The 25,684-nt window shown below is 41.9% G+C and overlaps 1 protein-coding gene across 1 annotated transcript; it reads right to left on the bottom strand.

Moving 5' to 3' along the window:
- Nucleotides 1-12,588: 12,588 nt before the first annotated feature.
- LOC142742255 (keratin, type II cytoskeletal 7-like) lies at nucleotides 12,589-17,829 on the bottom strand. Its single transcript, XM_075851814.1, has 9 exons — nucleotides 17,283-17,829; nucleotides 16,612-16,823; nucleotides 15,466-15,526; nucleotides 15,189-15,284; nucleotides 14,927-15,091; nucleotides 14,670-14,795; nucleotides 13,863-14,083; nucleotides 13,679-13,713; nucleotides 12,589-13,564 (listed from the first exon to the last, which is right to left on the bottom strand). Exons 1-9 carry the CDS (start codon nucleotides 17,727-17,729, stop codon nucleotides 13,347-13,349), a joined length of 1,581 nt encoding a protein of 526 aa, XP_075707929.1. The 5' UTR covers nucleotides 17,730-17,829; the 3' UTR covers nucleotides 12,589-13,346.
- Nucleotides 17,830-25,684: the final 7,855 nt, after the last annotated feature.

The raw sequence follows: 25,684 nt of genomic DNA, 5'->3' as shown, positions 1-25,684 counted from the left end.
CCGCAGTCTCCGACCAACGGAATGCAACCCCGCTAACTACAGCTCATTCAGACTAGAGCTTTTAGCGATAGTGTGGGCCGTGACGGAACGCTTTGCCGAATATTTAGCCGGCAGCAAGGTGGACATCTACATTGATAACAACCCCCTGGCCTACCTAAATACTGTAAAATTGGGAGCGATGGAACAGAGGTGGGTGGCCCGATTGGCTCGGTTCGACTACGTGATCCATTACAAACCTGGCAAGGATAACACCAATGCGGATGCACTGTCCCGACAGCCCTGTGAAGTCCCTTACGGAGAGGTGGATGAAGAACAAGAGGAAATCGAGATTCCCCCACTGCGAGTTGTCCCGACAGAGTCAAGGACCAAGAGGGTCACTACAGTGGTCCAAGCAACTGCCGGAATGGCTGAACTGTATGACCAGACCGAATGGGCGCAACGCCAGCAGCTGGATGCGGACATCAGGGTAGCCGCAGCCTGTCCTAATGCAAGGGAAAAGACCAACACCGGCGGAGAGGAGCAGACTGACGTCGCGAGCACGGATCCTGGGCCGCGGTTGGAGCTGCGGAATGGAGTCCTGTACCGCAGAGTGTGGGCTCCGCTAGAGTACCTAGAACTATGGCAGCTGGTGTTACCAAAGGCAGACGTGAAGTCAGTATGCAGGTGGATGCATGAGAAGGGAGGCCACTTTGCAGCGGACAAAACGGTTCAATTGATCCATAATCACTTCTACTCTCCAGGATTAGAGGAAGTAACCAGGCACGTATGCGAAGAATGTGTGACCTGTGTGGTGCATAAGGCTACTGAAAAATGTGAAGAGCCAATGGTCATCAAAACGGGAGAACCGCTGGAGCTGTTGTCGGTCGACTTTCTGACCATACAGGAAGTCACGTCGGGCCACAAGTATGCCTTAGTCTGTGTCGACCACTTCTCCAAATTCGCGGTAGTGATTCCAACCCGGAATCAGACTGCGTCAACAACAGCCACTGCATTGTGGAAACACGTTCTTCGTCCTTACGGGTGTCCGAGACGACTATTATCCGACTAAGGGCCGAACTTCGAATCCGAACTCATACGGGAGCTGTGTGCCCTACATGGAATAAGGAAATCGAGGACGACGCCTTACCACCCACAAGGCAATGGGGCCTGTGAAAGATTTAACCGCACATTACTTGGTCTGCTGAGAACCCTGGGGGAGGAGAAACAGGAACGATGGTCCGAGTACATAGACGACCTGGTGTGGGCTTACAACCACACGGTGCACCGCACAACGGGAATCACCCCGTATCTGCTGATGTTCGGCCGTCCCAGTCGGTTGCCACTAGCGCTCCTTTGGGAGACCCCAGAGTCTCACGTGGACAGGTCTCCTGCTGAATGGGTACAGGAGCACCAGAGGCGTTTGAACATCGTGAAAGGCGGGGTGGAGAAAGTTGGAGTAAGAGAGAAGACTCCGAACCGAGGTAGACATCACGCAATCTTTCATCCTGGAGATCGAGTATTGGTCAGGAACCGCCGAGCGACACGCGGGGGTAAGCTAGAACCCCGATGGGAAGGAAGACCATATGTGGTAATTAAGCGTATTGATCCTGAACTCCCGGTGTATGAAGTACGGCCAGAAGGGATCAGGGCCAGAGTAGAAACCTACACCGGAACCTGTTGCGACCCTACACCTTTCCCATGCCAGACGTGGTATCCTCACCAGGACCAGAAGAGCAGAGGAGTTCATTGCCGACTGCTGCAGGAGAGGACTGGTGGCTGGTGATCGCGTCAGATGACCCCTCGGTGTGCCAGGAACACATGCCAATGGAGGCAGCAGAGTTAGCCGGGCTCTTGGAGTCATCAACACCCGAAGAGAACCACGGATTACGATATCCTCAGAGAAGTAGCCGTAACAGACGACCGGCTTATCTACGGGACTACAAAGTACAAGTGCAGAGGACTGCACTTCAGAACGAGGGGGGAAGTGTAAGGGGGTTCAATACCCCCGAGGACTTACCTGTCCGGAGTGGGGTGGCATCAGCGGCTGTGAGGCGCACGGATGCGCCGGAAGTGGGGTGCACGGAGGCGCCGGAAGTGGGGCGACGCGCGACCGGAAGTGGGGAGAAGGGCGCGAGAAGAACGGAGAAGGAGTAAGGTGAAGAGAGACCGGAAGGAGAGGAACGGGCGCGAGGAGGAGAGGAAGGAGGGCGGTAAGCAGTGTGAAGAAGGAGGTGAGGAAAAGCAGCCTTGGAGTGTGGCAGAGAAAAGCGGCCGGGAGACTGGTGGAGCAGAGAACCAAGGCAAGCAGCCTTGGAGGGTGTCAGAGAGAGAGAAGTGGTGAAGAGAGAGAGAATTGGCGTGGAAATTGGTGGAGCAAGGAACCAAGGCAGGCAGCTGTAGAGTGAGGGAAAAGGAGAAGAAGAGCCGGACCAGTAAGAGACAGGCCGGACAAGTGTAAAGGAAGGGGAGCAGTGAGTACCAACTCCCCCCCAGCAGCACTAGCCCCCATCAGTACTAGCCATCCAGCAGCACCAGCAGCCAGCAGCACTAGCCAGCCAGCCGCACTAGCCAGCCAGCCGCACTAGCCGCCCAGCAGCCAGCAGCACTAGCCGCCAGCAGCACTAGCCGCCCAACAGCCAGCAGCACTAGCCGTGCCGAGGTCCAGCCGTGCAGTGGTGCAGCCGTGCAGAGGTGCAGCCGTGCAGAGGTCCAGCCGTGCAGAGGTCCAGCCGTGCCGTGGTCCAGCCGTGCAGAGGTCCAGTCGTGCAGAGGTCCTGTAGCCAGACCCTGGGACGCCACCCCAAAGCCGAGAATCAAGACGCAGAGGAGCACAGGTACTGGACTTGTTTCCCCCTAAGCGAGGACGAGGAAGCGTGACTCCCGTAGGCGCGACAGTGCACCAGAGACTTTCCCACACAGAGGAGACGGAACAGCCCTAGAGCCACGCCCTTCGACGCCCCCAACCTTCAGCCCGTGGTTACTTCCTGGCTGTGTTCTGGCGTTCATTACAGAGGACAGTTGTCACCCAAAGATAAATGTTTTAACCAGGAGGAGATCCGTTTCTGAATTTACCCAGTAAACAACTGTTAAATCAACCACAGTGTCGTATCTATTGCCCACCACCGTAGCAACCACCTACAAGCATATAGCTTCTCCCCCTTCCCTGCCCAACAACACAGTGTGATTATAGTATACAGCTTCCATTCCCGATTGTGTTTTCAAATTGCGATATCTCCAGTGTCAAAGCTAGAACTGCGATCCTGGTGTTGTGTCCTATGAAGGAATAGAATCTCAACTTTTATATGACACCAGAACCGCTGTTCTAGGTGGTTCTCAGCCCAAGATATGGCTGTTTGAAGTAATCCCCCTTCCCTCCTGCCACAGTCTCTCACACTGTGTGAAGCAGGTTGATGCTGATAGGACAGCGAGGCTGTGAGGTCGCTCCATCTCAGGAGAATCGCTGCTGCTACCTCCCACGTGTCTGATAAAGGCTCATTTACATATTTAGAAAAAAGCTCAAAATTTGTAAAATAATAAATGTTTTGGGACACAATTTTCACTATTATTATCAGTGTGACAGCGCCTATTAGATTAGCTAGGAGATAGGGCATTGCTAAACTAGTCAGAGAGCCTCATTATGTTACTATGTTCACAACAAAACTTTAAAAGCTAGAATTAAAAAAAACTGTAGGAAATGTATTAGCTCGGCCTATACTCTGTGCTCTCATAGCAACATATTATGTTTTCTTCTGTTGTCTATGACTGACTCAGCAACTATCACACATTACTGCAAAGCAAGGCATAGCGTAACCAAGTCACTAGAGTCAGATCCAAAAACCACCTTTGCTCCAGGAAGCCATAAAGGTTAAAGTCTGAGGCAAGCATATGAAGTGAGGCACAATACATTTGTACATAGCTACTTTAGTAGTAGATACTCTTAGGATGGGTTCACACGACCTATTTTCAGACGAAATGAGGCGTATTATGCCTCGTTTTACGTCTGAAAATAGGGCTCCAATACGTCGGCAAACATCTGCCCATTCATTTGAATGGGTTTGCCGACGTACTGTGCAGACGACCTGTCATTTACGCGTCGTCGTTTGACAGCTGTCAAACGACGACGCGTAAAAATACAGCCTCGTCAAAAGAAGTGCAGGTCACTTCTTTCAGACGTAATTTGAGCCGTACTTCATTGGACTCAATGAAGTACAGCTCAAAATTTACGGCTGTCAGACAAGCCTCGCAAAATGCGAGGAGGAGGAATTACGGCTGAAACGAGGCAGCTGTTTTCTCCTGAAAACAGTCTGTCATTTCAGCCATAAACGGAAGATAGCGTGTGCACATACCCTTAGATTGGACACATACAGTATTCAGAACTCTTAAAAAAGCTAAATATTCCTCCATGGATTATTTTCGGTAAAGCTAAGGGAGCAGCAATCTCTTGTAATCAATTCTTATTTGCAATCTCACAATCTGTTTTGTCTTTGACAGTTTAATGACTTTTAAATGGTGGTTAACCGCTTCACTGTATTAACTCTCACCCTTTGTAAACAATTAAAGTACGATTATAATTCAGTAGAACAGGTAGAAACAAGTCAGTCCGGAACATGATGTGTTCACAGAAGGAATTTCAGGAATACTTGCCTGTGAGATACAATAGATGGGGGAATACTTACATTCATTAAGTACAGCTCTGCCTTTTTGTTAGATTAGGGAGTAGCATAAATGACAATGCTCTAATTTATAATATTATAAATTATTCCATTGTGAGCACCCCCCCCCCCCCCATAATAATACGAGGGGCTATGAGAAATTTAAAAATACTTCCTCCCTTCAGTTGCGGTAAAAGGGATGTTTTGGGATGATCTGTCACCTCTCCTGACATGTCTATTTTAGTAATTACTTGTATTCCCCATGAAATAAGAATGTTGGAACATATATTCTTAGAACTCTGCGTTGTGCCATTCCTCTGTTATTCCTCCTAGAAATGTATGAATACATTGACAACTGGGTGTTACATTCCCCTTGTCAAAGGGGTGTGTCTCTACACAGTCTGAGACTGGGAGCACTGATTGGACATTGTCAGTCTGTGTAGGGACACACCCCCAACTGGTAACACCCAGTTGTCAATTTATTCTTAACCTTGTATGAGGAATAACAGAGAAATTGTATAATGCATAATGCTACAGAAAGATGCTCCAGAATTGTTTGGGTATACAATTATTTACTAAAACAGACATGTTCTCTCAAAGAGACAAGGCAAGCTTCTCTAGGAAGTCCTACTTGAGTTTGTGGGTATCCTCTCCCTATTTAGAATATATATACTTTCCAGAGAGTATGGAAACAATCTTAAAGCACCTTATAAGGGGTGAACATAAGTTTCAACAAGGATCGGTCAATAGCCAGGGTCAAAGTGCCCAATTGGATCTGTACAGCATTTGTAAGCTGCAGACATCATTAGAAGGCTATCCTTAGAAGACAGAAGGTATTTTGCAAGTCCTGTAGTGAGTATAGGCAGTAGTATGAAACAGTTTTTCCAGGTATTTAAGTCCTTTCCATCTCTAAAATTGACACTGTGAGAGTGTAGAAAGTTCAGCCAAGCTGCCATTTCATCACAAGATAAGCAGTACTCAACTCCATATGGGCTAATGTAAGAACACCACATACAGCATCAATGGCCGTTGTTAGGGAGGCAGAACTGGTTGCATGTCTTCTCAGTTCCCCCTATACCACATTGGCAAGTGCCTTGAGTGAAACTTGACGGCCAGTGGCCTCTATCTGGAGTAGCGCTGGGCATGTTCCTGGCCAATCTATGCACTGTCAATCCCAACCGGAAGCAAATTCTCTAAGTCCCTAAAGTGGGTCTGATATTGCTAAACTACTTTTGGAAGAAATAAAATTTTTCTTTACAATTCCTACGCTTGGAATTTGTAAGACACTGACTGTCTTTGTGGCTGGGAGTTTAGGCAATGCAAGCATAAACCACTCCCCACTACTTGTAATTGGGATCTAGTCGCAATTTAAACATAATTATTCTTGTCAAGGTGGGGCACAGTCGACTTTGTTAAGTTCACTTTTAGACCTAAGAGTCTAGCTTCTATCGATAGTATAGTATATGAAAGTGCTGTCTACATAAAAAGACACCGTCATTTCCAGACCAAAATATTAGGGTGTTTATTAGGATAGCAAAAGCAAATAAGGGTATGTTCACACGCAGTGGTTTCAGACGTAATTCGGGCCGTTTACGCCTCTAATTACGCCTGAAAAAATGGCATCATTACGTCTCCAAACATCTGCCCATTGCTTGCAATGGAATTTACGGTGTTCTGTTCCCACGAGGCTTAATTGTATGTGCCGCTGTCAAAATACGGCGCATAAAAAGACGCCCACAAAAAAGAAGTGCAGGTCACTTCTTGGGACGTTTTTAGAGCCGTTTTTCATTGACTCCATTGAAAAACAGCTCCAATAACGGCCATAAAATCCGCCATGAAAAACGCGAGTTGTTACAAAAACGTCTGAAATTCAGGAGCTGTTTTCAGCTCTGTATTTTCAGACATATTTTGCTAAGCGTGTGAACTTACCCTAATAGGGAAAAGAGATGGCTGTCTTGGCAAGTTCATCGGCCAAGGCAAAATAGGGGAATAGTCTGATGCTGGCTGTTGGTTTCCAAAGGAGTTTTTCTATACAAATCAAAGAAGGCATTTTACCAGGGTAGCCACAAGATAGCCCTATTCAATGGAATCAAAGTTTTTTCATTGTCAAAAGAGACTACACCCTGGAGCATTTACAATCAAATTAGTTTTACAGATTTTTGAAAAGCCTACTGAGGTTCAGGTCTGCATGGATTGACCCTTTTATACTGAGGATTATATATTTAAGCCTAAAAAGGCTTCGTTCACATCTGCGCTAGGGCTCTGTTCCGACGTTCCATCTGAGCTTTCCGTCAGAACGGAACCCTGACAGACACAAATGGAAACCATAGGTTTCCGTTCACATCACCATTGATTTCAATGGTGACGGATCCGGTGCCAATGGTTTCTGTTTGTCTCCGTTGTGCAAGGGTTCCGTAGTTTTGATGAACTCAATAGCGTAGTCGACTACGTTACTGGTTCCGTCAAAACTATGGAACCCTTGCACAACGAAGACAAACGGAAACCATTGGCACCGTATCCGTCACCATTGAAATCAATGGTAACGGAAACCTATGTGTCTGTCAGGGCTCTGTTCCGACGGAAAGCTCAGACGGAACATCGGAACGGAGCCCTAGCGCAGATGTGAACGAAGTCTAAGATAACTTCTGACTTTTTGATCGTGTACTATTCGGAGCTGTAAGAAACAAAATAATTTCCTTTTGGGGATAAATAAAGTTTTATCTATCTATCTAGAATTGTAATAAAAGGAATTTTGATCATATTACACATATTCAATTAGATATTTAATAGGTCCAATATGCAGCAATCTATACACATGTGCAGATAAATGTTACAGGGACAAGGAGCGCAAAGTTGATGTACACACCCTTCCCTTTTGACACACCTAGATTTGTAACTTTACACTGGCAACACACAATTTCCTCCTCAGCAGGCTATGTCGTTTCTAGAATCACACCCTACATTGTAAGCAGACCCCTTGTCCTTGTAATATTAACTAAGCAGTAAATAACACAAATAATCCGTCTGGCCTCACATAAAAGCACAAGTACAGACGGTATTTGGCACTGATCTGCAAGATATCAAAGGTTATGTATTATTTATCTTATAGTTATACACACAAGGAGCTCCAATAATTTAGAATACAAAATAAGAAACCTATTTAAAAGTCTAAACCTCCTCTTCCTCCCAAAAATATATATTGCTACTATACTTTTAATATAGGCGTACCACATGCCTAAATAAAGTGTGCGGAAGATGGTGTTCTGCACTGACTTTAGCTAAAGTGGTATGGGACAAAATTGGGAACCCATCGATCTACACACTCATTGAGCAAAAACAGGCTGATAGAATAGGAAGGTTATATTTTTCTACCCAAGCATTCAGATGGATAGGAAAAGCAAGCAAAATATGTATTCAGATATGTTCAATCTTAATTGGTGTATTTTTATTCAGGGGCAGGGGTATATCCATTATGGAAATATTTGCAGTCTCATCTTACTTTCTGTATGAGATACTGATTAAGCATTATGCTGACTATATTATTAATTGATGTAATATCTCAGAAATAAATATGGTAAAAACAATTCATCAGGTTTGAGACTTGCAGAGAATCTCGGTGATTCGTATTTTGGATAAACAATGAGAATTTTTCTCAGAAGTATAAAACTAGACATTGAAATAATATGCTTGGAAACCATATTGGTTTGTTTACCCGGTCAATGCATAATATGAGGAGATACAATATATTTTAACCAGTAGAAGCTCTGATCGTTGAGGGCCCTTATTATTTTCCAACGTGTTGGAAAAACTCTTTACGACCCCGGGGAAGATATATTTTGCTGTCGATCATGTAGTTGGATCAATATAGAGTAATGCTGGACTTAATAATTAAATGATTATTTGTTTCGAAGTTTCCTAGCGTGTAGGCTGTTTTCCTACCAGACCCTCACACACCAGTGAAGTCTGCTGCACGGTCAATAGACACCAGGTCAGTTAAAGAGGCTCTGTCACCAGATTATCAAATCCCTATATCCTATTGCATGTGATCGGCGCAGAAATGTAGATAACAGCAGCGGTTTTTTTTCAAAAAAACGATAATTTTTGGCCAAGTTATGAGCAATTTTATATTTATGCAAATGAGCTTTGAAATGGACATCTGGCCCTGTTTTTTTTCGTATTTCCAACTGGGCGTGTATTGTGTTTTTAACAACTGGGCGTTGTGAATAGAAGTGTATGATGCTGACAAATCAGCATCATTCACTTCTCATCATTCCCACCAAGCTTCTTTCACTAAAGACACACAGCGTGACGTCACCCACAGGTCCTTCAACCTTGTCGTCGGACAAAGAAGATACATCGGCTGAAAGGCGTCCAAAAGGTTAATATGCTCGTCTCTAGGGAGTTTGCTATGCTTACCTGCACATGGTGATGCTGCTGCAAATTCAACTGTACGCCTGGAGCTGTGGTGTCTTCTCTCTTCCGACGCCAAGGTTGAAGGACCTGTGGGTGACGTCACGCTGTGTCTGCAGTGAAAGAAGCTGGCTGGGAGTGATGATGTCACCAACAGGTCCTTCAACCTTGGCGTCGGAAGAGAGAAGACACCACAGCTCCAGGCGGACAGTTGAATTTGCAGCAGCATCACCATGTGCAGGTAAGCATAGCATACTCCCTAGAGATGAGCATATTAACCTTTTGGACGCCTTTCAGCCAATGTATATTCTTTGTCCGACGACAAGGTTGAAGGACCTGTTGGTGACGTCATGCTGTGTCTCTTTAGTGAAAGAAGCTGGGTGGGAACGATGAGAAGTGAATGATGCTGATTTGTCAGCATCATACACTTCTATTCACAACGCCCAGTTAGTAAAACAAGTAAACACGCCCAGTTGTTAAAAACACAATACACGCCCAGTTGGAAATACGTAAAAATACACGCCCAGTTGTCCATTTCAAAACTCATTTGCATAAATATAAAATTACTCATAACTTGGCCAAAAATGATCGTTTTAAAAAACAAACAAAAACGTTACTGTTATCTACATTGCAGCGCCGATCACATGCAATAGGAGATAGGGATTTGAGAATCTGGTGACAGAGCCTCTTTAAAGAGGCTCTGTCACCACATTATAAGTACCCTATCTCCTACATACGGAGATCGGCGCTATAATGTAGGTGACAGTAATGCTTTTTATTTAAAAAAAATGATCTGTTTTCACCACTTTATTAGCGATTTTAGATTTATGCTAATGAGTTGCTTAATGCCCAAGTGGGCGTGTTTTTACTTTAGACCAAGCGTTGTACAGAGGAGTGTATGACGCTGACCAATCAGTGACCAATCAGCGTCATGCACTCCTCTCCATTCATTTAGTCAGCGCATAGGGATCCTTTTAGATTGCTATGTGCTGTCTTATACTAACACATTAACGATACTGAAGTGTTCCACGGGATGTCTATTCACAATCCCTGCACTTCGTTACTGTTTCTGTGGTAGTTACAGCAGAGCAAAGCGTAATCTCGCTGTAACCTGTCATCTACAGCGTAATCTCGCGAGATTACGCTTCCAATGCTGTAACTACCACAGAAACAGTAACGAAGTGCAGAGATTGTGAATAGACATCCCGTGGAATGTCTATTCACTGTCTAAACACTTCAGTATTGTTAATGTGTTAGTATAAGACAGCACATAAGGATCTAAAAGGATCCCTATGCGCTGACTAAATGAATGGAGAGGAATGCATGACGCTGATTGGTCAGCGTCATACACTCCTCTGTACAACGGCCACTTGGTCTAAAGTAAAAACACGCCCACTTCGGCATTAAGACACTCATTAGCATAAATCTAAAATCGCTAATAAAGTGGTGAAAATAAATAGTTTTTTTTTAAATAAAAAGCACTGCTGTTACCTACATTATAGCGCCGATCTCCTTATGTAGGAGATAGGACACTTATAATGTGGTGACAGAGCCTCTTTAAGTGGTGAGAATCCAATACAATACATCATGTAAACATTACATTAAAAGTTTGTCTTTTAACTTACTGCTCTGCAGCCCAATGATAAGGATTTGTAGCAAAGGAAAATGTTACAGCAATAGACACTTTAGCATATCCATTCCTTTATTTACAGCAGATAAATGTAAAAAATGTAATTTACAGTAAAGATATAATGTCAATTTCAATGACAACTTTTAAAGTAATTCCCGAGCTATAATATTTGCACTATTATTAAACTAAAATGGGAAGAATTGTACGTAAAGAGTCCATTACATGGCTATTTTGTAAGTAGATGTGTCTTTGTAGAAGCTAACCAGTTATACCCATCATTGGACAAGTCTTCCAATTTATTTTCAATCTCTTCGACTCAAAGTAGTAGCTATGTGAGGTGCTATGTACTGTATACTAGCTTATTGCAATAGTAACTCTCCTTGGGGAGACCCAGCAGGAAGCTTGAGAGACTGCTTACCTTCCTGTTGGCTTTTCCTGAACAGAGTCAACATTCCAATGAGGCTTTATTATTGTTCGTAATATACTGTATGTATATAGAAGTTACAATGACGGGCTAGCTCTTGCTGAAAAGTTCTAAACTTCTATTTTAATTATTTAGGTGAAATGCAAAACAGAATTATTGGATATAATCAGAGGAAGTATTGACGAAGATTGGTAATATGAGGACTCGTGTTTTGCACATGTGGTTATAGCTATGATTTAAGAATCAATCATTGTATGATCTGGACAGAAAATGTTCTCAATCCTTTCACTGATCTCTTTGATAGTAGTGTGTCAACAGTGGTCGGTAGAGAAACCCAAGTGTGCCAACCCAACTATTGCCATGTAAATGCAGATCTGAGATATAGAGAATAATTGGAAGTCTGGTAAACTCCCTCTAAGGTCTCATGTACATGACAGTAATATGTATCTGTGTTGTACCGTCTGTACTACAGCCCCCATAGCCTGTTATTGGCCACTATTGTACCTCCATGTGCCTCTGATTTTATCAGAAGGCACACAGAATCTTTTTATCATGGATTCCATGATAATCCGCAAGAATAAAATTGTGCCATGCACCATCATATGTAGTATTACAAAGGCAAAATAAAGTGGCATCTGAAAGTACTTAATGTGCTTCCCTGCTGGGTCTGTGCAAGCAGCAATGCCATGTGTATGGACTCTAAGGGTATGTTCACACGCAGTGAGCAAAAACGTCTGAAAATACAGAGCTATTTTCAGGCAAAAACAGCTCCTGATTTTCAGACTTTTTTTTTTGTAGCAACTCGCGTTTTTCGCTGCATTTTTTATGCCCGTTTTTGGAGCTGTTTTTCAATGGAGTCAATGATAAACGCCTCCAAAAACGTCCCAAAAAGTGTCCTGCACTTCTTTTGACGAGCCGTCATTTTACGCACCGTATTTTGACAGCGACGCGTAAAATAAAGGCTCGTGGGAACAGAACATTGTAATTCCCATTGAAAGCAATGGGCAGATGTTTGTATGCGTATTAGGGGCATTTTTCCAGGCATAATTTGAGGCGTAAAACGCTCGAATTACGTCTGAAACCGCTGCATGTGAACATCCCCTAAGAAGTAATAGAGTCTCTCCTCTTCTGATAATCCAGAAACTATTCTTACTGTTCCCCTCTTATATATGAAAAGCAACACTTATTATGGAGTACTTAGGGTTAAACGTTTCTAAATAACTTAGTTTTAATTTCTCCGCAGAATAAAAAAAAATATATGAAAAAATAATAGATAAGGAAATGAAATATATGTGGCTTCCATTCAAACCCTAGTGTACACTTGTTGGTCAAGTAAAAGTTACAATTTCAGTAGTAACCATTCACTGAGTACAATAGCCACCAAGTAGACTTGTACTTTGTACTATGCCATGCACGCCACCCCGCCTCCCGTTATATAACCAGTGAACACCCTCTTCAAGTGCAAAGTACAGATAATCAACACAAATGCGGTATTTCTGAATTGAAAGGAATTTTATTCAAGATGTTTCACAATTTCACACCATACATAAAATCCCTCCCTAACAAAGTCCGAAGACTTCCACCAACTAACACAGACCAGATGTTACAGAGTGGACAATGGAAGTTTTCCAATGCTGCTTCTTTTTTTGTTAAGGGCATCAGTGACTTTTTTTTGAAGACATGTTACTTGGCATTAGCGATTTTAGCAGACTTTTTATATTTGAGGGTGAATAATAGCACCGAATATGTTTCTACTGATATATACAATAATGGAAATTCTCTCTGCATTAAGATACCATAACATTTTAATCCACCCAAAAATACTGTATTTTTTTTTTCTGTGGGATGCGGGCATCACCTCCATACTAAACATTGACCTGCAGAGGTTTTATAAGTCTGCTGTATGATGGCTTTAAGATTATGCTATAACCATCAGCCAGTTCTCATGTCACCGTGTTGTACTCAAGGAGAACACAGACTTAAGGGGCAGTAAGAGGGAGCAAAAAAGAACATTGCAAAGACAGAGAGGAGTTGCTTTGAACAACATCAGTGACCAGCCATACCCCCAAACAGTGTTAGTGATACGAGGCAAGTTCTGTTGCAAATACTTGGCACAACACTGAGGGTTTAATAATGCAAGTCAAACCCAGCGCTTAAACATGGTGCCTCTATTCTGCAGAATAAAACATGTTTGTGTTGGGAGGTATGGATAGAACTGGTGATGTCAATTATCAGGAACTTCAACAACTACTTAGTATTTACGGCTGCTTCTGCTGGAAGATGTTGTCACAGAGTAGGACTTCACAGCGGATGATCCACCACCACCACCACTGCCGAACTTCATAGAGCTGTTGCCGAATCCTGATCCACCACCGAAGCTTGGTGCAGACGAGAAGGTGGATCCACCGTAGCTTCCATATCCACTTCCACCGCCACCACCTCCCATGGAGGAGCTTGAGTTCACCACAGCTGTAAACAAAGAAGTGGTCAGGATTCCATGTAAAACATTCAAAGACATTTCCTACATAAATCCTTGATTCCATAAGGTCACCATATTACATAGATAGATAGATAGATACTTACATACGCTGACAGTGCCAACACCTTCACCAGCCAGTCTGAAAAGAAAAAAATTTAAATTGATTTATAGCATAACCATTGATAGATTTAGTTTACATGTTCCTTTTTATTTTAAAAAATAAATAAAGAATAACACAGCCTTTTTAATTACTACTACCAACAAATTATTAAACAGTCCTTTCCATACCTGCTCTCCTCTCCTTCAAGCAATTTCCTGTAGGTGGCGATCTCAATATCCAGAGCCAGTTTGACATTCATCAGTTCCTGGTATTCACGCAGTTGACGAGCCATGTCCTGTTTGGCCTTCTGTAAAGCAGCCTCCAGTTCTGCCAGTTTCTCCCGGGCATCTTTCAATGCCAGTTCACCACGCTCTTCAGCCTCAGCAATCTGAGCTTCCAGCTTAGCACGCTAATATATTTTAAAAAAAAATAATTAAAACGGAATAAGTATAAATGTATTATTATATACTTTACTATACCATCCATGTCTCATGGAGTATATTTATCGTTATGCAGCTGTTGGAAATGTAAAAAAAATAAATAACTAAGATGGTAGCAGCATACAGAAAGCAGGTGGAATCAGATGTCAGACTGTGCTCATTGTGCAGGTAGATTGAAGTGTTATGTTATGACCTGCATTATTTAAGAGCAGCAGCTGATCACACTATGAATCATGCGCCCACGCCCTGCCCTTAGACTAAACTTTCACAAAGCCATCTAAACGTTACTAATCCAAGTGTATGCTCGCTGCTTGCTTTTTGTTGCTTCCAGGCAACATTAAATCTTCCGTTATTGCACCTGCTATAAAGTGTTATAAATAAGTGAACGAGCTACATTATCTAAAATTGAATAAGATGACAACATTTCTATTGGTTTATATGCCGAAGTTGCAAATAAAGACTCTCTTAGAGGATTCAGTTTGCATGGTGTCTCCAGGCAGCCATACATCTATATAATCTTCTTTAAACATAATGAAGCCGAGAAGTCAAACGTACCTGGGCCTTCACGTTCTCAATCTCAGCCTGCAGTCTTTGGATGGCACGGTTCAGCTCAGAGATCTCAGTCTTGGTGTTTCGCAGATCATCTCCATGACGTCCAGCTGTGGCCTGGAGCTCCTGGAACTGTAGACGCAAAATCCACAATACACTTAGAAATCTCCAATAAATCACATGCAGATTTAGAGCTGTTGGAAAACTAAATGAGGATTTAGTATGGGAAGTCATAACATTCATAGTGTTTATTGTAAGCTTACTTTGTTCTGGTACACAGACTCAGCCTCGGAACGGCTCTTGGCAGCGATGTCTTCATACTGAGACTTAACTTCAGCGATGATGCTGTCCAGGTCCAAAGCTCTGTTGTTGTCCATAGACAGGACAACGGAGGTGTCTGAGATCTGTGCCTGCAGCTCACGCAGCTCCTACGAAAGAATATCCAAATTTAGAAATGACAACACTGGATGTACGGTGTAGATATTGGTCTAAAATATTTACCAAACTACATATAGTGCTACTTACAGCTTCATACAGAGCCCTCAGGAAGTTGATCTCATCAGTCAAAGCATCAACCTTGGCTTCCAACTCTACTTTGTTCATGTAGGCAGAATCCACATCCTGTAAAAAGCAGAAAATGGTCATGAAATTCCATACTAGGATCTTCTAGCACTCCCTAGCTACTCAAGTTCACCATTACGGTAGGTTCTAATGATAGGTTCATCTAGATATGTTTCTACATTGGATATGACTGGACGATTTTATTAGAAAAGAAGGTATTCGGGCAAGAAGAAAAGCTCACCTTCTTGAGAACAACAAATTCATTTTCAGCTGTAGTGCGCTTGTTGATTTCATCCTCATACCTTCAAGGAGGAAAGAAGAGACATGTATGGTGAGTACAATTGGCAGGAAGGGCTGGAAATGAAAATCAAAAAACAACAGTATTCCCTTTCTATTCATTGTTATATAATCTCCTCAGCAAACCGGGCAGCCAGGTTTTTCTTTTCATGCTGTTTAATGAACCTAACCTGTCCAATGATAGGTTATCATAAGAATAATGACATTTCATACCAAGACAGAACTAGTAGACCTTATTGTAATTTCACTTGTAGCTGTCTCTAATGTGGTATCTAAACCGGGCATTCCAATTTTTTTCTTGGTGAGTGATGTAAGTGGCATAGTGGGAATTATTTCATGCCAGCAAAAGAGTCTGCCAAGACTTCAGATACAAAATACAGCTCTAAACACACGCAGTTCCACCGGGAAGGAAAAGGTTAGGTGGTGTGCTGTTCTGTGTATCAAGGGAGCCTTCGTTATACACTTTGGCAGGAGTTCCTGTTTGTACTTTGTTACTAACAATGGGCTGATCTGTTACAGTGAAATACTTGCTCTTATTTGGTGGAAATATAAACTCTCCAGTAAAAATAGTTCTGTGCACAAATGCAAACTTGTCCGTAAGCCCCAAAACTATGCATTTGTATACTGAGTTGCCACCGCACTGCAAAGTCTGGGTAAGTGAATATGTACGTGTATGTACAAATGTGTTTGTTCCTGGAGGATGACATTAGATACTGAAAATGAGCTGAAACTAAAATCTTCATTGTGTGCACCAAGCCCCTTTGTACTGGACATGTAGATTTCCCTTGATCTAGATTACCTGCTATTGACTTTCCTCTAGGAGACACACCCCAGGTTTATCTACATTGTTTGCTTTAGTTCCTGTCAGCCTCTGCTTGGCCAACACAGGATTTTGCAAACCCTCCCCTCTTTCCATTTTATTTGGTCCCATTAGGGTGTGGCACTTGTCCATACAGAGAGCTTTGAATTCATTGAGATATATTAATGTAATGTATTTCTTAGCACACAATTTACAGGTTGTAATTTTCATACAATTTCTACACACTTATTGTATACACAAGATAATTGAATGTTTTATATTCCGACTTACTTGTTCTTGAAGTCTTCAACCAAGTCTTGCATGTTCCTGAGTTCTCCATCCAGTCTGCCCTTATCATTGACCAGGCTGTCTAGCTGCCTCCGGAGGTTGGAAATGTATGCTTCAAACAAGGGTCCAATGTTACTGGTTTTAGAAGACTTCTGGTTCTGCAGAAGGTCCCATTTTGTCTCTAAAACTTTGTTTTGTTGTTCCAGGAATCTTACCTGTTTACAGAAAACAATATACAAAAGACAACGTTAACATAGTAAATACACTATGTAATGGTATAACTGGTCACTGGTAATCGGGTACAAGCATTAGGAAAATCACCTGCTGCAGCACTGATAAGGTTAAAAATTAAGAGACAGTACTTGAATTACAAAGTTGTACTGTGCTCCTGGAAGTTACAGTCAGAAAAACTCTCCATGCAATATGTTATTTCTAGACGGCCTGTTCCGTAACTCTTAAATGAATGAAAAGTACGACTTTAGTAAGCAGGAGTCCACCAACATTACATGCATCAGTCTCATTCTAGTATTTTTTCTCATCCGTACTTTATACATTTTTAGATATAGTTACATGAAGCCCCCCAGATTTCACCAAATAACTCAGTCAAGTATTATTGGGTGAACTAAATAATTAATAGTACAAATCATATAAAAATCTGTAAAATAATTCCTTACCTTGTCAATGAAAGTAGCAAACTTGTTGTTTAAGGTCTTGATCTGCTCTTTCTCTTCCTTCCTAACGGTTTGGATGTTGGGATCAATCTCCAGGTTAAGGGGTGCCAGCAGGCTATGGTTGATGGTCACTTCATGGATTCCAGGTCCAGCTACGTTGCCAGCTCCATAGCCACCTCCATAGCCACCTGCATAGCCACCTCCATAGCCACCTCCATAGCCACCTCCATAGCCACCACCAATGCCAGATCTGCCACTGGAAACACCGTAGGAGACACTCTTCTTCACTGAGCCAAGATTGGATAAGCTTGAGCTGCTGAAGCCTCCTCCTGACCTTCCGAATCCTGAACCAGATCCACTAGATGTGCGGGTCTGGCTGATTCTAACTGAGTTAACACCTCCCTGGGGGATAGCTGAGCGAGTGCTGAAGCCCCTGGATTGGAAAGACATTGTGGCAAGTGTAGATGATGATAAGAGAAAAGAAGTTGGTGCTGCTGGTCTGCTAGAGGAATCCAGTGTCTGTTAGGCAGCAGCTTCCCCTTTTTATGTTGGTCTGTAGGAAGGGGTAGGGGCAGAGGGATCAGCTTACTGTATGTCACAGCTAGGTGTGGCTGGCTGCCATCCATCTTCAGTTACCTGCTGCTAGGTCCCCACCTCCCTCATGTTCACTCCCATTGACCTCACCAGGCTGGACAGCCACATTCAGTAATTCATACTGTGCTATAAATCCAGTGAATGCGAAATCTACTGTACATGTACTATTGCTTGATATTTTCCTACTGGATCAGAGATTTATTTAAAGGCACCTGCACTGCACCTACCATTTTCTGCAAATTTTACATTTAGCAATGAGAGGGTTAAATGAGATTTGCACAGAGCAGGACTTATTCATACTATGACTCATATTTAGATAAGGATAAAGGATTTACAACTAAAGAGAAAAAGTCAAATGCTTTTCATTTCCAACTCAAAGTTCAATGAAGTTTTAAGACAAAAAGACTGCCGATACTTGTGTTATTTTACTTCATTGCTGCGGACGACCGAGTTCAGCTCAGCAAACGTTGACACTAAGTAGCACAAAGTGATATTGCAACCAAGCGTTAGAAAAAATGCAAAATATGAACTGTTGTATGAAGGGTTGAATATTCTTAAATCCCGTCAATGTCATTTATTTGAATCTGTGAGAATATGAACCTGCAAATTTTGGCGTGTCATTCCAGAATGTAGAAGTCATAACTCACTGACCAGAAGGGTGTGTTGGAGATATTGTGTGGTCTGAATGGTATGTTGGTGTTGGAAAGTTCATGCTCAGAAATGGATCAAACTCATTTGTTTCCCATGCAATCGTTTGATTTTTTTTCTATGTATTTACTATTGCTTGTACACAGTATGTGTGGTCAGTTACATTAAAAAGGGCTTGTCCAGGCCCTAAGAATTGATGGCCTATCCTTTGGATAGGCCATCAATATCTAATCAGTTGGGCCCCCCACCGATCAGCTGTATTAAAGTGACTGCGGCCCACATAGCACGGCTTCTTCTTCATTCCTTATCTGCTCGCTCTGGGAATCACTGACACGCTTGTAATGGCGGCTCATAGCACTATAGCAATTTCCCATTGAAATGAATGAGAGAAGGCTGCAGTACTGTGAACCGCCGCCACAAGTGTATTGGCGATTCACAGTATGCCCAGCTTCTTTCACTGCACAATCACACTGTAACAATGGGCTGGAACAATGATAAGTGTATGATGTTGATTGGTCAGCATCATACACTCCTCTGTACAACGCCCACTTGGTCAAAAGTAAAACACGCCCAGTTGTCTATTAAGAAAATCATTATCATAAATCTAAAATAGCTCATAACTTGCTCTAAAAAGTTTATTTTTCAAAATAAAAACCACTCCTGTTATCTACATTACAGCGCCGAACAGATTATGTAGGAGATAGGGGCACTTATAATCTGGTGACAGAGCCGCTTTAAGGGGGTTTTACACATGGCGATTATCGGGCAGACGAGAGTTCATATAATGCTCGTTGCCGATTATTGGCCTGGGTAAACAGGGGAACAATCAGCAGATGAACAAGCAAATGCTCGATCATCTGCTGGTCGTATAGTTTAAAAAAGTTAAATATTATCGTTGTCGGCAGCACATCTCCCTGTGTAAACAGGGAGACGCGCTCCCGACATGATAATAATGTATGGGGACGAGAAATCGGAGTAACGACCGCTCATCCCCATCAATAGCTCCGTGTGACAGGAGCAAGCGAGCCCCGATCAATGATGTCCCGTTGATCGGCGCTCGCTGCATCGGCCGAGTGTCGTCCGGTGTAAAAGGGCCTTTAGGGTTTGTTATTTACAGCACTTTGGCAATGTGATTAGATTTAAAAAGACCTAGTGAAGCAAGGAACAAGCAAGACACTCTGTCAGCTATAGCGATACTAAACCTTCTTGGCTTTGCACTAGACTGCATTACAAATCAGTGTTGTATGAATCCATAACATACCGCCCAATGAAATCTAGAAACATACTATACTTCTGCGTGTATCTTCTGCGTGTATCTGATCTCACACGGACGTGGCAAGTCCATTGCCTGCTGTATTACAGAGAAATCCCCCCTTAGAAGCATTGATTCACCACCAGAAGCATTGCTCCTCAAGGAGAATATAGGGCCACACAGAAGCACTATACAAGCACACAGGGTGGCTATGGCCTATGTGTGAGGTTTGCTGTGTGCATGAAGCCTTATTATGCTATGTTTATGCAGAAGAAACCCAGTGCAATGTTTTGCAGAGTGAACGCATTCAATCATATTAAATCTAAGGCTTGGGTTATGATGTATTTTTTGCATCAGTTTTGCATCAGGTGTACAAACCATGGTCTATTGAATGTATAGTAATGCATTAAAACAAGTAGCCAGAACCATGTTTAGTGTCAATCCTAAAATCCAAGAGTAATGCAATAATTAATGATGGAATTCAATGGCATCCAGCCATTCAGGCTTTGCTGTCCCTTGCTGAGCAACATCTTATCTTTGGTTGAGAGTGCTGTTTACTTTTAAGGCATAGAATGTTTTGGGCGTGAGAGTAGAGGGGTGGATGGTGGATGTGGGCTTACTAGAATTCCATACTGAGTGTTTTTTGTCTGAAGTAGAATAACAAAGCAGACTAGTCGCAAGTTTCACCATTATCCTATTCCTACTGAGCTATCACATAATGTATTCACCATTCAGGCGTCCTATTACATGTATTATATATATATATATATATATATATATATATATATATGTACATACAGTATATACTTACATATGTTATTATATATATATATATATATATATATATATATATATACACACATAAATATTTATATATTCTGAAACCCATTACACAGGGAGATGTGCTACAGACAACTATAATATTTAAACTTTTTTAAAACTATACGATCAGCAGATAGACGAGCGTTTGCTCGTTCATCTGCTGATCACTGCCCAGTGTACACCGTAAGACAAAGTATAAGTAAAGTTACAATGTTAGATTATAGAAAAAATATCATTTTCATTGTAGTTACCGGGGATAATATATTTTTAAATTTGAACCTGCAGAGAAGCAAGGGGAGTTAGAATAAGAGAAGATTTGGAGTTTTTGCAGGACATTTTTGCTGCTGCCGTAATAGGGTTTTGTAAATTCCCATTCACACTGTGCTGTTAAAAACGACATGTTTTAAAGGCATGCTGCAGTGTCTATGCCACGTTTTGTAAATAGTTTCTTTCTTCATTTTTGAGGTACAATAGGAAAACTGCAACTGCAATGAAAACCACAAATTAAGTGTAGTTGTGATACAGAGATGTGATTTTCCATAGAAACAGTTCTAAGTATATTTTCCTAGAATATTTCGCCCATATATCAACAAACAGGACTTTCAAAAAATTAGGCATTGGTTGTGGGTGTTTAGGCCAGGGCTCCACACTAGGAGTAGTGGTAAAATCTTGATCACACCCTGATGTTAATGTTTCCCTACAAGAAAAAGTGATCATATGGTCGATTGCGCTTTTTTTCCCCATGAGGGGCTTGAAATCCAGGGGCAGTATTGCTGTGACTCGCAGAGGATGTCATGACCTTGTGAAACCATTGCCTTATAGTACATTTATTTTGTGTTTTTGAAAGTGTTAATGCACCAAAGTAAAAAATGTGATTTATTCGCAAATTTTTGTTTTAACCATAAATTTAGCCCGGTGATGTACAAATAAGAAACATATCTTACATGGTTAATGCAAACAGCTATGAAGAGAAATGTTCATTGGCTAAGAAATTCCTTATATATGGAGGTTTTCCTGAGAAAGGGAGAGACAAGTCCCACCACTAGTAAAAGAATCAGTCTATATTTTTTGAAACCTGATATACAAAAGAAGGACCTTCTGACATCATTGGTATACAGTGTTACTCTGCATTGTAGCTGGGTTTACACATACAGATTTATGACCAATCATACCGATCTTACAGATGATGAAATTGGTCTGACTCAGACGTTTACATACACAGATATTTTATTAAGTTAGAACCAAGTCTCATCTTACTCATTTATTATAATCATCTTAAAATATAAAATAGATGGTTTTCTGGCAGTTCAGATAGATTTTAATCAGATTAATTGGCCATTCAGACTGAAATTGATCTGATTGGACAGATATTGGTCAGATATTTGTATGTGTAAAAGCACTTAACATACACTATATGGACAAAAGTGTTGGGACCTACACAATACACCTACAGGAGCTTTGATGACATCCCATGCTAAATCCAGAGGCATTAATGTCAAGTTGGTCCCCTTTTGCAGCTAAAACAGCTTCCACTCTTCTGGAAAGGCTTTCCACAAAATTTTGGAGTGTGTCTGTGGGAATTTTTGCGTAGTTATAAAGAAGAGCATTTGTGAGGCCTGAAACTGATGTTGGATGAGAGGGCCTGGCTCGCAATCTCCGTTCTAGTTCATGCCAAAGGTGTTCCATGGGGTTGAAGTCAGGGCTCTGTCAGAAACGAAACGTTCTCCTGGCATCCGCCAAGCCCAGACTCATCCATTAGACTGCCAGATAGAGAAGCGTGATTCATCACTTCACAGAACATGTTTCCACTGCTTCAGAGTCCAGTGGCGGCGCGCTTTACACCACTTATCTTATGATTGCCATTGTGCTTGGTGATGTAAGACTTGCATGTAGCTGCTCGGCCATGGAAACCCATGTCATGAAGCTCTTGGGTCACAGTATGTGTGCGGATGTTAATGCCAGAGGAGCTTTGGGACTCTGCAGTTTTTGAGTCTGCAGAGCGTTGGCGACTTTTATGCACTATGTGCCTCAGCACTTGGTGACATCGCTCTTTAACTTTACATGGTTTGCCACTTCATGGCTGAGTTGCTGTGATTCCTAAACGCTTCCATTTTACAATAAATCCATTCAAAGTTGATTGTGGAATATTTAGGAGGGAAGAAATTTCACAAACTGACTTGTTGCAATGGTGGCATCCTATTACAGTACTGTGCTGGAATTTAGTGAGCTGTTTAGAACGATCCATTCTTTCACAAATGTTTTTTTTAAAAACTGCATGGCTAGGTCGGTGCAGGATTTTATACACCTGTGGCAGTGGGACAGAATGAAAACTGGATTTGAATGATTAGAAGTTGTGTCCAAATACTTTTGTCCATATAGTGTATATGATATACTAAGTTAGCTATGATTTAATTTTTTATTTTAGTATTATTATATTAAACTCTTTTGATAAAAGCCAACATTAGCCTAAGGGAGGTTACGGCCACCCAAAGCATAGCCTTAACCCTAAAATGTTTGTCCAATGTAACAATGCAGTTTCTCCCTTCCCTGAGGCATCAGACCTACATGGAGTAAAGTCAAGCAAAGTGAATGTAATTATTATTATTTATATTGCCCTAGTGATCTGCTTAGGGAGAAAGTTGCCAATCTGCGGCGGATGGGTGGACTCCATGGATCTGCATGAGAAAAACATATTTTAACAAAAACTACCAATCGCTGACAAGTAAGGAATCAGGGTCTCTGGCACTACTTTTTGTTGCCCTCAGGTAGGGCAGCATAAACCTGCTGAAGAGCTTGAAATGGGTTGGATTTAACATGGATACAGTGCTAGAATACATCAGAGATTCAGACAATCTTTGATGTCTACGATGTATTAGGGCAATCGGGGTACTTTTAATTCGAGGCAAATTTTATTCAGACAAAATTTAATCGGATGACCGATTCCAAGGCATTGGACCTGAAAACAAACTTTGAGAATTTTGCTCATCTCTAATTAGGACACTGGTAAAGCACAAAAGTTGTTTTATTATTTCAAGTGTTGAGGAATTAGGACACTTTCTTTATATTGATTGCTGCACTCAGTTGTCTGTAGTGCACTGTATGTGGACGGACTTATTCAACACTCTGTTTTATGATGCCGAATCCTTTATGCCACTGGAAGATGAGCCATTGTTAGAGGGGTCTGGCAGCGACTTATTTCCCTTTTCCCAATTTAATTTAACATATATGCTGAACCAATCCAAGTGTTTATGGGGGAGCTGGGACAGATAGCTGTCTGCTAAATAAGCATTCAGCTGAATATGTCGGCTTTACACGACAATTTTAAAGTTGTCCATTGAAAAATTTATTGCAGTAAGTGGAACCTACTTGTCAGCTAAAAAGTCCTTTTTATTTGTAACAAAGTAAAAACATCAATACAAAAAACACAGAGCACCCACAAAGAATTAATCCAATTGACACGTTTCTGACTCCAAAGAGTCCTTAGTCATAACCTGGTTCTGGTGCTGGTTCCACCTACTGCGATAAATGTTTCTACGTTCAAGTTGGTGTCTGGAATGCACCTGGACCGTGCACCGAGGGGTGGTCAGCAGGCTTCAAACCCCATTTTTTTCTATTGTTACATTAAAGTTGTCCATAGACAATCTTATTCCATCCTCAATAGTCAACATGACCATCAAACATCTATTCATGCAATATACAGACACGTACATGAAACAGTGTATTTCCTCTTTTGTGAACATCTGCAGTGTTTATACCAAGCCAGCATATCTTTGATCCTTTACCGCACCCATTTTTTTTAACTACTTGGCTAACTAACTAAAGGGCCTTTTACACCTGCCAATATTCGGCCGGTGCAGCGAGCGCCGATCAACGAGACGTCGTTGATAGGCGATCGTTTGCTTCTGTCACACAGAGCTATGGATGGGGACGAGCGGTCATTACTCCGATCACTCGTCCCCATACATTATTATCATGTCGGCAGCGCGTCACCCTCTTTACACAGGGAGATGTGCTGCCAACAACGATAATATTTAACTTTTTTTTAAACTATACGATCAGCAGATGAACAGGCGTTTGCTCGTTTATCTGCTGATCGCTGCCCTTTTTACACAGGGCAATTATTGGGAATGAGCGTTCTATGAACGCTTGTCTGCCTGATAATTTCCCAGTGTAAAAGGGCCTTAAGTTGGTTTGACCTTGTCAGGTCACAGTAAATAATACACGGTCCAGTTTAGTTTATATCTACAAGTAATGTTAAAAAAATAATGTTAATTTAAAGCAAGCAACTTACAATTTTTTTCATACACCTCACACATTCTACACCCATACGTTATGCACGAACAGGCCATAACATTTTCATTAAAGAAGAATTGCTTCTTGCCCATTGGCCTCCATTATTATGTGCTAAATTGCATTGCTACATTTTCCCAAATAAAGAAGTGCACAATGACCATTGAAGTCAGCTCTCCAGCCATGAGAGCTACCCCACCAGGAACCACACTCTATCAAGATGGCCTAAAATTGTATAGAAAGAGGGGCTGTCTGTGAGATTTCCACTTAAGCCCCCTTCACATTCATTTATGCCCTACGTTAAACTCACGACATACACGCTTAATGTGCCCATAGAGCCCCATTAGCCCGACGAAGGACAAAAGAGGGTGCTTTTGGCATCCATTGGGCAAGTATATGTCAGTACACCTTTTATTTTGTTTTAGGAACAGAATACCATGAAAATTATAATGCGGAGTATCATTTTTTTTAACATGGGAGCCTATGGGTGATGTATGCCACTTTTGGGCATATGTCACAGGTATACATTTAACATATAGGTCATAGGCTTTTCAATAGCTTTTCATGACGTATACATTAAATGAATAACATTATAGTGTATGGATGACGTATACGTAAAAATGGATGCCTAACCATGGCATCCGTCACCCATAGACTATAATGGTCCATTTAACTTATACATCATGAACGCGATCATGAGAGTTCATGACATATACGTTTAACGTATATCATTATAGTCTATAGTGATGGATGCCACTGATCATCTAACCCAGTCTACGTTTACTGTATAAGTTTGGAG

This window comes from Rhinoderma darwinii, chromosome 2, assembly GCF_050947455.1.
Source record: "Rhinoderma darwinii isolate aRhiDar2 chromosome 2, aRhiDar2.hap1, whole genome shotgun sequence".
Classification (NCBI taxonomy): domain Eukaryota; kingdom Metazoa; phylum Chordata; class Amphibia; order Anura; family Rhinodermatidae; genus Rhinoderma; species Rhinoderma darwinii.
This window is presented reverse-complemented; position numbering and strand designations above follow the sequence as displayed.